The following is a 15,612-nucleotide window of genomic DNA, read 5'->3' as shown; positions in this document are numbered from 1 at the left end:
AAATTTTAAAGGTATATAATATATATTGAATATCCTTTATTGGAATTTTTTTCCACTTAATTCAAGTTAAACACCCTTGAAGAAATTTCTGGCTTCGCTACCGAGATGACTAATTCCTAAATGAGTATGGTAGATGTGGCAAAATCTAACACATGTTTTTAGTAACTTGTCAAGTGTAAATGGATTGGATTTTCCTTATTTGTATATTTGACCAACAAATTGAATTTAAAATGACCCATCAAACTATTATGTCAAGATATTGGAGTTCGACGTAATTCAATTCTAAATATAAAATTTGAAGATTGAAAATTATATAAAATTAAAAGAATTTAAGTTAAATAATTTAAAAAATTAAAATTATATAACCGTTCATATTTTTTTCCAAATAAATAAAATAGAAAAGAACGGGAGGTAGAATTATGTTGGATGGGTTGGATTTTAATTTGTTATTTGACCCTTCTTTATTCATCTTTTTGCCTAAGTAGAGGGGCAAAAAGAGAAGAAGATTAAAAAAAGAGGCATAGAAATGTCAGGAAGCAAATACTTTAACGATAACGAACTGAAAACCAACCAGTGAAGGCGAGTATGATACTCTCCAACTCGCTCTCCTCTTCTACTACTTTCCTCCGATTCAATGAGCCCCAACCGCAGCAGCTCTCTTTGGGTTCTTCTTCACGAAATACGCCGCCGTTTCCTCAATTGCATAGCCGGAAATTGAAGAAGAGTAGAGGCTTATCAGTGGTGACGCGTGCAGGAGGAGGAATAAGTAGCACCAGCTATATATTTGCTTTGATTTTCCCACTTTCTCTGCTTGCTATCACCATCTTTACTTCTGCCCGTATTGCTGATAATCTCGACAAGAAATTCCTCGAAGAGGTAATACTTCCATATACTACTTTTTTTTTTTTTCTCCCCTCCGTCCCTTAATTTTTGTCCCTACTCTGTTTTGAGACTCAATTCGACAAATTTTAACTTAATTCACTTCACTTTTTTATATATAAATTTAGATGTTTATAAACGTATTAAAAGGTTATTGATTTCCTTATATTAAAATGTGTCAGTCTGTCTCATAGTAGCCTGTGTTAAATTAGGTTCGTCTTCCATTTTTTAGGTTACTTAAAATTCTTTGGAAGTGACGTAAAGGAAAATTACCAAGAGTAATTGTATCTGCATCCAGTTATATTTACACTTATTATGTTATCTGATTATTGTTTTAGTGTTCAGATTTAGTTACTAACATCCGCATTTGTTGGTTTTGAATTATTTCCTGCGTGGAGGGAGGGGCTTGATGAAATTTGAAGTTTACCTGAAATTTTATCCGCTTTTTTTTTTTTTACTGACATGTTAGATTTGCATTACTTGCCATATTTAAAACATTTATATTAACATTAGACAATAACTATTGTACTATAATGTGCTGGAGGAAATCTATACTTCTTTATTTTCTTTTGCTGGCGAGACACGTAAGGTCTGTGGGGTGTGTGTGTGCGTATTTGGGCGGGGGGGGGGGGGGGGGTGTTTGGAGAAGGGGAGACAGGAGGGAAGTGGATAAAAGCTATGTTGCTCAGACCCTTCAGAAGATGCTGCTATGCCCGTGTCAGATCCTTGAAATTTAGTGCATTTTGGAGGATCTGACGCGGGTGTGGCAACCTATTTGGAGGATCTGACAATATAGAGTAGAAGTGAGGGCTCGGACAAAGGAGCTTATTAGATAAGGTTATGAATCTATAGCCAGGGAAGATGCTAATGCTCGAGTCAGTGCCATCTCCCTTATAGCTAAATGGGGGGTGTTTTTTTGCATGACAATGCAAATGCTACTCGACAGACTTAGGTGGGTTTTGTTTCAGAGTTGCAAAAAACTGAGTTTGCAGACTTAGTTTTTGCAAATTTTAAAAAATTGCCATCTAAGACTTGAATCAGCAATTCTTGGTTTACGTGTGCTGATATACGCTATCTTCTGTGTCTGTAGTCTTTTCATTGTCAAACTTTTTCAGTTCTAGTGTGGATATGCTACTTGATTGGAATGGGAATGGCGTATAGTATTTTCCCCCACAATTGGAAATGGTGAGAAGAGTGCAAACTTGTTAGCATAGGTCTGTGAAGTACCAATGCATCAATCATTGCTTTGACAAGGAAAAAAGACAGTTCTATTTGGCTCTGATTAGAAGTGTAACTGTAAATTCCACTGAATTGAGCGATCATGCTAGGAAAATGTTTATAGAGCGCGAAGTGAGCATCGCTTGATGTGTGTCTTCAATTTTTTGGAGAATATCTGCTGGGAGGAAACCAAGAACAATTGAACATATATTTGCTGGAAAATGAGACGACTAGATGTATAGATGGCAGAGTTTCATGCATTTTGCACCTATTTTGCAATTTGATTTTTGAGCTTTTTAAGGAGTAGCCAGTTTGTGCAAAACTAGATGAAGAATGTTCATGAGTGGACTAACTGACAGTGAAATGTCTCACAATGCCATCATCTTCACAAATCATATTAAAAAGATCATTTTGTACTCTCCACCGTTGTCTATGCGAAGACACTTTATCTTTTTGCGTGTCTGAGTTTCTATCATCGCTTACCATTTGAAAAAAGTTCCCAACACCTACATTCTCCGGGAAAAGTTATCAATAAAGGTTACAAAATAGTATTTCCCACCTAATGAAGGTTTTTTGGAAGCACCCCAAACATCAGAGTGAACATAATCCAAAATACCTTTAGTATTATGGATATCTATTCAAAATTTATCCCTTGTTTGTTTCCTCTTGACACAATGCTCAGAAAACTCCAAATCGCAAGTCTTTACTCCTTTTAGTAATCCTTGATCTCATAAAACTTTCAACAATTTTCCTCCAGCATGTCCAGGAGCATGTGCCATAGCTTGGTCACTTCTGCCTCCTTGTCATCATTGGATGTAATTGTTGTTGTCCCAATAACTGTACTACCGTGATAGTGGTACATGCTATTGTTTCTCCGTATCCCTTCATTACCACTAGTGCACCGGAGCATATTCTTATTACCTCATTTTATGCAATGACTTTGAACCCCCTTTCACTCTACGGCTCCTATAAAAATGAGATTTTTCTTCAATTCCCGTACGTATCGAACATCTGTTAATGTTCTGGTCAATCCATCATTGTTCCTTAATCGGATTGAACCAATACCATATGCGGTAAGAAGATTGTTATTTGCGGTGTGAATAACTCCACATTCTCCTTCTTGAAATTCAACGAATCAGTCTCGATTGGGACATATATGATAGCTACAAGCTGAATCCATCAGCCATATGGCAGATGGTTTGAATGGCTCAGTTGTAACTAGTGAGAAATCAGAGTCGTCACAATCAACTACATTTGAATCCATGATAGCCTTTTTTTTTTTTGGCAATCCGCTAGGCAAGCACCTAGGGCTAATTTTTTATTAATAAAAGAAAAGAAAAATACAACAATTAGGAACAGTACAAATAAGGGGGACAATAGCACCGGTATTGTTACCCATATGCCTTGGCTATATAATCACTCCTTTGCGCCTCACATCCATGATAGCCTTCCCATTGTTAGTTTGCTGTTATTTTTCAACTTTGGACAGTCTTTCTTCCAGTGCCCCTTTTCTCGGCAAAAGGCGCATTCATCTTTGCTGGGTATGGATCTTGACTTCGATCTTCCTTTCTTCGTTCTCATTTGGTTTTGAGAACGACCTCTCACGACCACTGCTTCTCCTTCTCCACTCTTTTGTTTTTCTCTCTTTCTTTGTTCACAGTTGTATAAGGCAGAACAAACTTCTTTGAGAGATACTTCATCATTCCATTAAGTAGAGTAGTTTCGAGGTGCTCGTACTCATCGGGAAGTGAACTTAATAACATTAAGGCCATATCTTCATCACTAAAAGTCACGTCCATATTCTGCAAATCTGTCAAAACTTATTAAAGCTTGGTGATATGATCATTCATTGTAGTACCAAGAACATATGTGAAGCGTAACAGTCTTTTTCATGTAAAGTTTATTTTGACGGTTTTTCTTCAAGAATTTATTCTCCAATGCATTTCACTATTTACTTGCAGAAGTTTCTTTTATGTATGGATACTTCTGTTCTCTTGCAAGGTAAGATCGAATGGTAGCACAAGCAATGCGGTTGATAATCTACCAATCTTCTTCTCCTATATTGTCTGGTTTCTTTTCTTCTATGTCAGTATCTAGCCCTTGTTGAAAAGGACATCAAGAACCTCAGCAGGCCACATCCTGAAATGCCTTGCCCCGTCAAAAATTTCAACTTTAAATTTCGCATTTGACATAATTTTTGTTATAAGCGAAGATGCCAACGATGTATTACTGACACTCAATGTGGACTCTTCATTTTTCTTGTCTCCCATTTTTGCTACAGATACTATTTATTTGCCGACACTACAGAATACCAAAGTAATTCTTTTTTGACATGGAAGTTCTGACTATGGTGCAACCACAGAGCATACTCATATAGAACCTTGGTTCTAATACCAATTGTTGCGGAAGTCGAATAGATATAGAGAGATTAAATCACAACTACTATATCTAATGATAGCTAATAAATAGTAAATGAGATAATAATAAAAGAAGAACACCAGAAGTTTACGAGGTTCGACAAGATCTAATTTTCTGCCTAGTCCTCGGACGCAATCAACTCAAACTTTATTTCACTCCAAAAATACTACAATAGAGAAAGAAGACTCGAATGCCTTAATAGATAAGAAGGCAAGTAAGAGGTGTTCACAAATGAACAAAATCCTTGCTATCTATGGAAGGGAAATGACCTTAATAATGTCATGCATGACATCGCATAAAGTGTGATCATGCAATGTAAATGCATGAAAAATGCATCTACCAATTTCTTCCTAAAAGGAGGCTTCCAATACACTAGTTCACATGAATCTTATCAAATTTAACAAATCTGGTATTAGAGCTATATGACTCAGCTAGTAAGGTTCAAAGTTGCTGGAAAGGAAAGTATGGTGTGCAAACTTGAAAAATCATTATACGGATTGAAGCAATCTTCTAGACAATGGTATAAACGATTTGACAGTTTATGTTGCGACAGAAGTACCGAAGAAGCAAATACGATCATTGTGTGTATCTGCGCACACAATATACATCGAACACTCTCCACCAAAGTCCGGCTCATACATTCTGTCACTCCATTCAGTTGTGATGTATTTCTGACGGTGAAATGTCTCGCAATGCCATCATCTTCACAAATAATATTGAAAAGATAATTTTTGTGTTCTCTACCGTTGTCTGTGCTAAGACACTTTATCTTTCTGCATGTTTGAGTCTCTATCATCGTCTTCCATTTGAAAAAAGTTCCCAATACCTCATCTTTAGTTTTATCGAATACACTCACACTTTCCGGGAGAAGTCATCAATAAAGGTTACAAAATAGTGTTATGAAGGTATGAACCGGAATTTGCTAGAGAAGGTTCGTTGTATGTTGTCCAATGCTGGTTTGAGCAAAGAATTTTGGGTTGAGCTAATAACATATGCATGTCACCTCATTAATCGTCTACCATCTGCCGCTATTGGTGGCAAGATACCATTTGAAAAATGGTATGGAAAACCTGCTGAAGAATATAGTTTTTTGTAAGTATTTGGCTCAATTGCATACTATCATGTGAAAGAGTCAAAATTGGATCCGAGAGCAAAGAAAGCTATATTTATGGGGATTACTTCTGGAGTCAAAGGATACCGTTTATGGTGTCTAGAGACAAGAAAAATTATATTCTGCGGAGATGTTACCTTTGATGAATCTGTCATAACATATAAAGTGACAGTCGAAGATGTCAAACAAACTGGTGGTGCTTCAAAGCAGGTGGAGTTCGAGGGAAAATTAATTTTTCCAACACAGGGAGAAAACAAGGAAATAATAGAAGATTTTCCTCTAGAAGAAGAGTCGGTGGAAAGGGAGATTCCAACTCAGGAACCTTAACAACAACTTGAATCAATAGCAACCAGCAAGCCAAAAAGAACAATAAAGAAACTTGCTCGTCTCATAAATATGGTCGCTTGTGCAACCTCAATTGTAGCTGATGGTATTCCTACCACTTATAAAGACGCAGTCCAAAGTTCAGAAGAAGATAAGTGGAGGATTGCCATAAATAAAGAAATGTATTCCCTTCATCAGAATCGCACATGGAAATTGGCCAATCTCCCGAAGGGAAAGGAAGCATTTGGGTGCAAATGTGTATTTGCAAAGAAAGAAGGATTTCCTAACCAAGAAATGTTCGCTACAAAGCAAGATTGGTAGCCAAAGGATATGCTCAAAAGGAGGGAATTGATAATAATGAGGTGTTTTCTCCGGTCGTAAAACACTCCTCCATTAGATTTTTATTGGCTTTGGTAGCACAGTTGAATTTGGAACTAGTTCACTTAGATGTAAAAATTGCATTTTCACATGGAGACTTGGAAGAGAAAATCTAAATGACTCAGCCAGAAGGATACAAAGTTGTTGGAAAGGAAAATATGGTGTGCAAACTTGAAAAATCGTTGTACGGATTGAAACAATCTTCTAGACAATGGTACAAACGATTTGACACGTTTATGTTGCGGCAGAAGTACATAAGAAGAAAATACGATCATTCTGTGTATATGCGCAAGCTTGAAGATGGATTTTTCATATATCTTCTCTTATGCATTGATGATATGTTGATAGCTTCAAAAAGTCAAGAGGAAATTGAGAAGTTGAAGATTCAACTAAAAAAGGAGTTTGAAATGAAAGATTTGGGTGAGGTGAAGAAAATTCTTGGCATGAAGATAAAAAGAGATAGTCATTCGAAGAAACTGTGTCTATGTCAGAAAGAATACTTGAATAGAGTAATAGATCGATTTGGCATGAATGAGAACACGAAGTCGGTTAGCATTCCGCTTGCTCCTCACTTTAAGCTTAGTGCTACTATGTCGCCGAAGAATGAAGCTGAACGAGAGTATATGTCAAGAGTACTATATGCGAATGCCACTGGTAGCTTGATGTATGCAATGATTTGCACAAGACCTGATATTTCACATATTATCGGAGTTGTAAGCAAGTATATGCGTGATCCAGGAAAGGAGTATTGGCAAGCTGTAAAATGGATTCTACGGTATATTCGTAATATTGTAGATGTTGGATTGATTTTTTAGCAGGAAGATAGTCAGTATCTGGTTGGATATTGTGACTCAGATTGTGCGGGTGATTTGGACAAGCGTAGATCAACTACTAGTTATGTTTTCATTTTTCCAAATGCACCAGTTAGTTGGAAGTCTATGTTGCAGTCAACGGTTGCTTTGTCTACTACTGAGGCAGAGTACATGACAATTACGGAGGCTGTAAAAGAGGTTGGCTTCAAGGGTTGCTTAGAGAGCTTGGTATTGATCAAGAAAGTATCACACTATTCTGTGATAGTCAACGTGCTATCCAATTAGCAAAGAACCAAGTTTCTCATGCAAGGACGAAGCACATTGATGTTCGATATCATTTTGTGTGAGATATTATAGAAGAATGTAGAATCATGGTGCATGAAATTTAAACTACAGACAATCCTGCCGATAAGCTAACAAAAGTAGTGACTGCGATCAAGTTTCAACATTGTTTGAACTTGATCAACATTGTTGAACTTTGAAGATTGAAGTTGAAGACACAATCAAAATTATAGGTGAGAGAAAATTGAAAGTGTGGAATCTTGCCAAGGTGGAGATTTGTTAAATTTGACAAGATTCATGTGAACTAGTGTGAACATTTGGAAGTCTCCTTTTAGGAAGAAATTGGTAAATGCATTTTTCATGCATTTACATTGCATGATCATACTTTATGTGATGTCATGCATGAAATTATTAAGGCTATTTCCCTTCTATAAATAACAAGGGTTTTGTTCATTTGTAAACACCTCTCACTTGCCTTCTTATCTCCTAAAGCATTTGAGTCTTCTTTCTCTCTTGTAGTATTTCACTTGTATTTTTGGAGTGAAATAAAGTTTGAGTTGATTGTGTCCGAGGACTACACAGAAAATAAAATTTTGCCGAGCCCCGTAAACTTTTGGTGTTCTTTTTTTATTATTGTCTCATTTACTATTTATTTATTAGCTACCATTAGATATAGTAATTGTGATTTAATCCCTCTCTATATATTCGGCTTCCGCAACACTAACTTATTTCACATTGGAAAAATAATGTATTTATGCTTGTACTCTCCCTAGACAATACATCAGCCACTGCATTGAAGATCCCAGTGCATACCCTGATTTTCTGGTTGATAAGAGGTCAAATATACAATGTTTAGACCTATCATACACTTAATGTCTTTATGAAGTACAAACTCTGCCAAAGATCTATGTTGTCCAATGATATATGTTGGACACTTAGAAATTGGTGGTTTCCCATAATCACAAGATGCATGTCTTTGGCATATGTACAGCATGTGATTTAAACTGGGGCATCAGAATTACAGATCCAATTGAGTATAAGTTGGAAGTGGAAGAAAAAAAAGAAAAAAATCTCTCAATCATTAGAAGAAACTCAAATGGTGTTCATGTCCTTTAACCGGATCAAATTCATGTCAAATGTACACAGTGGTGAAACCAGAAATTTCCCTAAGGTGTTCGGACTTGAGAAAAGTAAAAAAAATTCCCCACAAAGGGTGTTCGATGTATGTTACATACATCTAAAATTTAATATTTTACTTATATATACAGTGTAATTTTTTTGTAATATTATCACTCTTAGCAAAAGGTGGCTTTGCCAGGGCATGTACACATGCATACGCACACACGCTCGCACATGCATGCCCATTATAAGCTACAAGAGAAAAATATATACTAATAAAATGTTCCCTTGTGAATTTTGATCATATCGTTTGATGAGAAAGTTGTTTTTCAGTTATTTGTGCCCTACATTGGTCATTATTAGTTTGCATTTTGGAGTAATTGCAGTGATCATAATGATCATAGTTGTATTTTTCAAGCACTATATTTCAAATTTAATTCCATTGCCACCCTTTTCTTTTTTTGGGTTGCTGGGGTGTCAAACTTCCGGATTTTATTTTTTGGCCTTTTAACTTCTATTAGCTCAACAGTTAAGAGAAAGAAGGGTCTATTTTGAAGTAGTTTGTATTTTCAGATTCTTTCTCAGCAAATTGTTGTGTGCACATTATAAAATTTGCTTTTGAGTGTATGAGGACTGTATTTGACTTCTCTTGTTGAATGGACAGCTTGCAGTAAATCAAGCAATAATGGAAGGCGAGGAAGATGATGGCATTGTGGTTACTCCGTTAGAGGAAATACCTGCAACTCCTCGTACACGTAACCGACCCAAACGGGAAGTTGAACCTTCATCTAAGTAGGCCAATTTGTTAAGGTGGAAAAAATATGATCTACAGAGTAGCTTCTTGGTCCAATTTAGCACTGCACCACTATATCATCATTGACTACAAAAATGTCTTTATTCAGCCGAACTCAAGCTATCTAATTCAAAATATTACAGTATATATGTGCATGAAGCGCTATGTTTCCTCCTGCTATTTCTTTACCAAATTATAAAAGTATCCCTTTTGGTTACTGAAAAGCAAAAGGTGAAATGATTCATATAGCACCAACTAAAATGTAAATTTCTACTGGATCTGCTTTACCCTTGATTGCGCTTTGGTTTTTTATGGACGGCTCCTTTAGTACTGTTGCTTTACTTTGTCTTTCTTTTGATTTCCTTTTCTTGCTCATGAGCGCTTAACTTCATTTACATATCGAAAAGGAGTGCATGAGATGTGAGAAAACCTGCTATACAAAAGGAGTGAGCAGAAACTACGCCCCATCAGTTAACAAGTTTTCAGAACACAATTTTCAAATGTATCATTGAAAAACCATCTTAAGCAGTCTGTGTGCTGCTTTGCGAGTTATACAGTATCAATCAAAAGTTAGCAAAATCAGCATTTGCATTATCACAAGATGAACAATATCATCTTAAGACGTTCAGCTAAGATGTATTGTTTTTATTTTGTATGGTAATATATTTGTCTCGTCGTTAAGAAGTTTAGAAAAGAATATTTATTACATATCGGATTGAACCAACAGATCTTTCTGCAATTGCACATATACATTCCTTCTCGTAACAGTTAGTAGCATCGTCCATGATGCTGTTCTTGAAGCATGATCCATTTCCTATAATCTGTCAAAACCAAAGGTCAATTATTGTTCTCGAGAAAATCAAGGGCACAAGTGAACATTTAAACCTCCAAACCATGAAAATAACAAAAAAACAAACAAATGCTTGCCAATCTTCTCTTACCAAATCATTCAGCTTGCGATTAGACACTGTTAAACCATTCCACATCACCAAACAACAAGACGGTCCCTTTCACTTTCACTCTCTCCCCCTCCCCCCTCTCTCTCGTACCCGCAGCAACACACACAGAGAGAGAAGCCAAATACTTCCATGTCAATGCTTTCATCCGGCCAAACATATACTTCAACATGCAGTCAGTTTTTGCATAACCTCACTTTCCAACTTCAAGTTGCAACTAAAAAGATCTGTTCACAAATCAACAGATGACTCCCAACTAGAACATTTTTCACTGAACATGTCTCTGTGTGGAGAAATGCTCCAAGAGGAGCTGACGAACCCCTGGCAGTTAATCCACCAAAAATGTTTGAGAATGATCATCTTTTCTGCAAAATCCTGCAGCAAAGTCAAATGGATATCTTGTCTTTATAAGAAGCAAATAATTGGATAGAAGAATTTAGCTCTCGCCAAGACAACTATGAGATCTATCCCTTAGCTGTGCATTTGGATGTAAACCTTATTGCGATAGTCTATGGCCTGTAAGCACACAAAGACATGATAAACTTATGCAAGTTCTTTTACTCATCTGGTATTTCCCCCTAATCCTAGTGATTCTCAGGCCAACCTTTCAGCAGAGAGTAAACACCTCAAGCCTTCACATTTTACAAATGAAATAAACTGACAGCTGTGCTCGGCTACTAATCAAACAATTTCACTCCTTTATAATTTATAACCAAAAGGCAATTAGTAAACCGGTTATTAGGCTGTGCTACATTGGCAGAAGTCATCAATGCCGCTGCTAGATGGGCCTTCATAGCAGGGTCATAATCCAGCTCACTGCCAAATCAACATTTCCATTTTCCTATGTCAGGAAGCTAGGGAAAGACGGAAAGCAAAGAGACTGGCACAAGTATGGAGTCCCTAAGAGGATGGCCTAGTGCTTGAGGTATGGGAGTAATAACCTGGAGATCCCAAGTTTGAATCTCAACTACAACATTTTGTGTTACTCCAGCTCCAGCCTTGATGAACAAGATTACCTTGGCAACTTGTGTTTGTTAGCTGGACAAGAGCCTGGTGGATTAGTCAAGCTGACCTGATAACACCGATGTAAGAAAAGAGAGCACAAGAGTGGAAAATAATAGGGAAAATCGGAGAGAAACTAGAGGACTCTAAAATAAAAATGTATCTATCTGAACCAAAAAAAGACGAAGGGAAATTTAGGTACATTTCCCTTCTTTCCTTTAGTCTCTAGACAAAGGGTTAGTTTCTTTATTTTCTTTTTGGGCCGAAAAGTTTGATTCAGTTACCAATGAATTGCTCAATCTCCAGTTGAGTAAAATTACCTTCAAAAAGCATCAGAGTAGTCTTTCAACGCTCAAAGAGAATATGCACTTATAATCCTCCGGTGGATAGATTGGCCCCTCCAACAACTACAGACAGAATCTGTTTAACAAGTTACCTGCAAAGTTGAAGTAGTAACATGTGGGAAACAGTGAGAAATCTAAAGTGGTTTTTGTTTGAAATTTTCCAAAAACTAAGGTTGTGAACTCAAAGAGATTTTGGAAAGTGTTTGTTTCCTCCTGTTTTTGCAAAAAGTTTTTTTAGATTTCCAAACTTGGTTTTTCAAAACCTAAAAACTCCAAAAACTAGTTTTTGAATTATTGAAAAATTGGAAAACTTAAGTTTGGAAATCAAAAAAAAAAACAAAGACCTCCTTCCCCCACCCCCCCCCACCCCCCCGGCAAAAAAAAAAATTCAAAGATCAAGTTTGCATACTCAAGTTCTGGAAAACTTCAGACGCCACATAAAAGAGGGCGACAATTCCTGGCAGTTCATATCACATACAAGTTAAAAGATGCAAACAAATAACGAGTTTATGATTTATTACCTATTTTCATTTTCAACCTGCTAAAAGGGTAGACCCCTTTGCTTTTAACTTTGATTCCAGACCAAAAAATTTCAATCCAGACAACACCAAGTCTGCAGTCTTCTTCTTCATGTGGTCAATAAGCACCTCATCATAAACAACTAAGTCGGCTTCAGTAAGATGTTTTCGCTTTCTCATATTTGCAAAAAAATTCCGTGCTTCTTCAATTGTTCCATGTTTGCACATGCCAGAAATTACAGCGCAATATACAACATTATCAGGAGAATAGCCCTCTTCTAGCATTTCATCTAAGACTTTCATTACCTTCTCAGCATCATTCGTTTTACAGACATGAATAATAGTGAGAATATACTTAAACTCAATAGGGCCACTCGCCACATTGCCTAGGCAGTCACGAATTAGCATCATTGCTGGATCTATCTGCCCTATTTTGCAAAGCCCTTTGACAAGAGAACGATACGCAGCAACCGACGGAATCAAAGACATCTCTTTAATTCTGTTATAGCAATTACATGCCTCCTGTACATCTCCGACCTCTACAAAACATTGGACAGCATTGCTGTAAGTCGATGAATCAGGTTCATAATATGAATCGCGCAATTCAGAGAACAATGTGAGTGACTTGTTCACCTCACCATTCTTATAGAGAGCTTCCATAAGAATGTTATATATTGGAACACCACAATAATCTTTTTCTTTCAAATGTTCAAAGACTTCCAAAGCAATCATAATCCTATCATCCTTCTCTACCATAAATGTAAAGAATTTGGATAAATCATCACGAATGCAATAGCTCAATCGCCGCAGTTCCTCAAGCAATTTGCAAATCTCATCCATTCTCTTTGACTCTGCATAAGACACCAATATGGGCCTTACAGTGGTAAAGTCAGGTTGAAGATCTTCTTGAACTGTGATTTGGAAAAGTTTATAGGCCCTATCGATCAGTTTTGCATTGCAGAAACCTTCAATAAGAGAATTATAGATTGCCAAATCAGCTCTGTAGCCCGAGTCCATCAGATCTTTAAGCAAATCACAAGCTAAACCAACTTTTCCATTTGCTACAAACGATTCAATCAAAGATCCATAAATCGCCCTATCTATTAAATAATTCTTTTGTTTCATTTCATTAAACAACGCATAGCCTTTTTCAACCTGATTAATTTTACATAAACCATTAATAAAAGTTGAATAAGCAATAACATCGGGTTCAACTGCATCCCGCTGCATCTCTTCCCAAACCTTTGAACAACCATCCAAGTTCCGCTCTGCAACCAATATCTTTACCATTGCTGTATAAGCAAACACATCAGGTTTGCAAAGATTCTCTCTCATCCGACCCAAAAGCTCAAACACTTCATCCATCCGCCCTAACCTGCATAGTCCCTTTATCAAGATCATGAAAGTCATACTATCCTCCACCAACCCATCCTTCTTGAAATCATCATAAACTGACATAGCCAGGTCCAAATGATTGGTTTTAACCAAAGCATCCATTATTCTATTATACAGAAAAACTCTTGGTTTTACCCCAAATTTCTTCATTTTCTCATAGACATAGTATACTCTAAGACCCCTGTTAGCATCACTGTGCATTCTGATCAAGATTTCAAATTGTTTCTCACTAGGCGGCTTTCCTTGCATATGCATCAGCTCAGGAACCTGATCAGCTGCCCGAAAATGATTCACCCGATTCAGACCATAAGCAAAGGCATTGTAACAAGAGAAATCATGCCTATAACCTTTCTGCTTTCCTGTTAAGATACACTATAAGAATAAGCAGATACACATACAAGAAAAATGCTGATTATTATTCGTTTGTCTATTACTTATACTCATTTTTTCTCATCCATAGAGAATAAGAACAAAATGCATAATTTTGGGTTTCCTCTTTTTGTATGTAGAACGATTTAAGCCATAGCAATCAGTCAAAACATCAAAACCATGACAATCGCGGCCGTTGACTGCCTCAAAATTACAGGATTGTATCTACATACTCTCTCTACAATAACAACAAACCTAGTGTAATCCCATAAGTAGGGTCTGGGAAGGGTAGTGTGTACGCAACCTTACCCCTACCTTGTGCAGGTAGATAGGTTGTTTCCGGTACACCCTCGGCTCTGCATACTCTCTATATCCCATAAAAAAATTCCCTTTTCATTTTTTTGGAGTCAGCTTGACCCATTTTTAGACTAAAAAATGAAAAATAATTCATATATATTCAACAACTTGTAGAAAAATATTACTACAAGTATGCAACTTTAATGTCATAAAAATAAAATTGCTGCTCAAATGTCACGTTCTTCGCAAAAAAAGAGCAAGCACTTAAACAGTAGTAGCATACAGATTAAATACGAAGGGAAGCCTTGGCGCAATAGTAAAAGTTGCCGTCATGTGGCAGAAACAACCTCTCGTAGAAATGCAAGGTAAGGCTAGGTAGACCAGACCCAACGCGGTCCGGCCTTCCTCCAACCCCGCGGTTAGTGCACCAAGCTGCCCTTCTTTATACAGATTCAATATATTTTAAAATGTAATTAAAATACACAACAAAGTGCTCAGCATTAAAAGTTGAAACTTTTCCCATTTCAAAGTGACAACATAGCACATTAAATTTGCAGACAAGAAAAAAAACCACAAACAATAAGAAGCCTCATTGATTAAAAGTAACAAAATTCAAAAAGGCAAAAAAGAGTGAATTTTTAATACCAGCCCAGTGGAAGAACTTGGAGGAAATTCTAGGATCAATATTAGGGTGCTTGAGAACTTCAGCTACAAGCTTAGGAGTGACGCGCCGTAGACGGTTAAGGTCAGCCACAAGGGGTGGGCCCCAACTCTTATGTTTCCTGAATGAATCAACTATATACCTACCAATTGGTGATAAGCGTTGAGCCAAAGAGAAAAATTCATGAGATGAGTCTTTTTCGGATTTTAGGCCCAAATTTCCATCTGGGTCCCATTTTTGAAGCTCAAAATTAGCAGAAGAAGAAGGTGAGTTTTTGGGGGTGGGGTGATTGGGGTTTATCGTTTGGCGATTGGAGAAAAGGCCGCCTTGTACTGTAGGCCGATGCTGAGTCGGTTTACGGTGGCCGTAGAAAAAATATGGTTTGTGTAGTACTGCAGATTTGGGTGGCATTTTTGAGGTTCTGTTCAGTGTTTTTTCTTCTTCTTCTTCTTCAGAAACTGAAAGCGGCGAAACTTGAATGAACTACCACAGACATGTTGATGTGCTAGAGTTGCAAACTTTTTTTTTGTAACACTAAAATTGTTAAAAGCTTATGTCTGTAACCAAATGTAAAAGAATAAAAGTGAAATTAAAAATAGCGAGTACTACCAAATTACTTATCCCTTTGATTTGATTTTGGACATTGACTTTTCACAATATCTTTTATTTATATCTAGTATATAAACAATAACGAAAATGATAGAGGAAGTAGAGTTTGTCTGAAAAACACTGCATC

At 36.8% G+C, this 15,612-nt stretch overlaps 2 protein-coding genes across 4 annotated transcripts; one reads left to right on the top strand and one right to left on the bottom strand.

Annotated features, from left to right (window-relative positions):
* The first annotated feature begins 498 nt into the window (after positions 1-498).
* On the top strand, positions 499-9,646 carry LOC104236598 (uncharacterized). The gene is made up of 2 exons (XM_009790553.2): positions 499-876; positions 9,206-9,646. The coding sequence occupies exons 1-2, from the start codon at positions 586-588 to the stop codon at positions 9,335-9,337; spliced, it is 423 nt and encodes a 140-aa protein (XP_009788855.1). The 5' UTR covers positions 499-585; the 3' UTR covers positions 9,338-9,646.
* A 312-nt stretch (positions 9,647-9,958) lies between these two features.
* LOC104236599 (pentatricopeptide repeat-containing protein At4g20740) lies at positions 9,959-15,423 on the bottom strand. 3 transcript variants are annotated; one of them, XM_070155876.1, is made up of 6 exons: positions 14,861-15,423; positions 12,158-13,908; positions 11,613-11,728; positions 11,307-11,362; positions 10,276-10,655; positions 9,959-10,155 (listed from the first exon to the last, which is right to left on the bottom strand). In XM_070155876.1, exons 1-2 carry the CDS (start codon positions 15,285-15,287, stop codon positions 12,170-12,172), a joined length of 2,166 nt encoding a protein of 721 aa, XP_070011977.1. In that variant the 5' UTR covers positions 15,288-15,423; the 3' UTR covers positions 9,959-10,155; positions 10,276-10,655; positions 11,307-11,362; positions 11,613-11,728; positions 12,158-12,169. The 3 variants fall into 3 exon arrangements, with proteins under 3 accessions (XP_070011977.1, XP_070011975.1, XP_070011976.1); XM_070155874.1 differs by lacking the exon at positions 11,307-11,362 and having other exon boundaries at positions 10,276-10,665; XM_070155875.1 differs by lacking the exon at positions 11,307-11,362.
* Between the last annotated feature and the right edge of the window lie 189 nt (positions 15,424-15,612).

The sequence above is a fragment of the Nicotiana sylvestris genome, chromosome 9, assembly GCF_000393655.2.
Source record: "Nicotiana sylvestris chromosome 9, ASM39365v2, whole genome shotgun sequence".
NCBI classification, from domain to species: domain Eukaryota; kingdom Viridiplantae; phylum Streptophyta; class Magnoliopsida; order Solanales; family Solanaceae; genus Nicotiana; species Nicotiana sylvestris.
The sequence above is the reverse complement of the archived record's forward strand: the minus strand, read 5'-3'. Positions and strand labels throughout refer to the sequence as shown.

Coding starts and splice junctions, on each gene's coding strand:
- LOC104236598 (XM_009790553.2), top strand. CDS start 586: ATGATACTCTCCAACTCGCTCTCCTCTTCTACTACTTTCCTCCGATTC. Junction 877..9,205: donor ACAAGAAATTCCTCGAAGAG/GTAATACTTCCA, acceptor TTGAATGGACAG/CTTGCAGTAAATCAAGCAAT.
- LOC104236599 (XM_070155876.1), bottom strand. CDS start 15,287: ATGCCACCCAAATCTGCAGTACTACACAAACCATATTTTTTCTACGGC. Junction 13,909..14,860: donor CAAGTTCTTCCACTGGGCTG/GTATTAAAAATT, acceptor GTATCTTAACAG/GAAAGCAGAAAGGTTATAGG.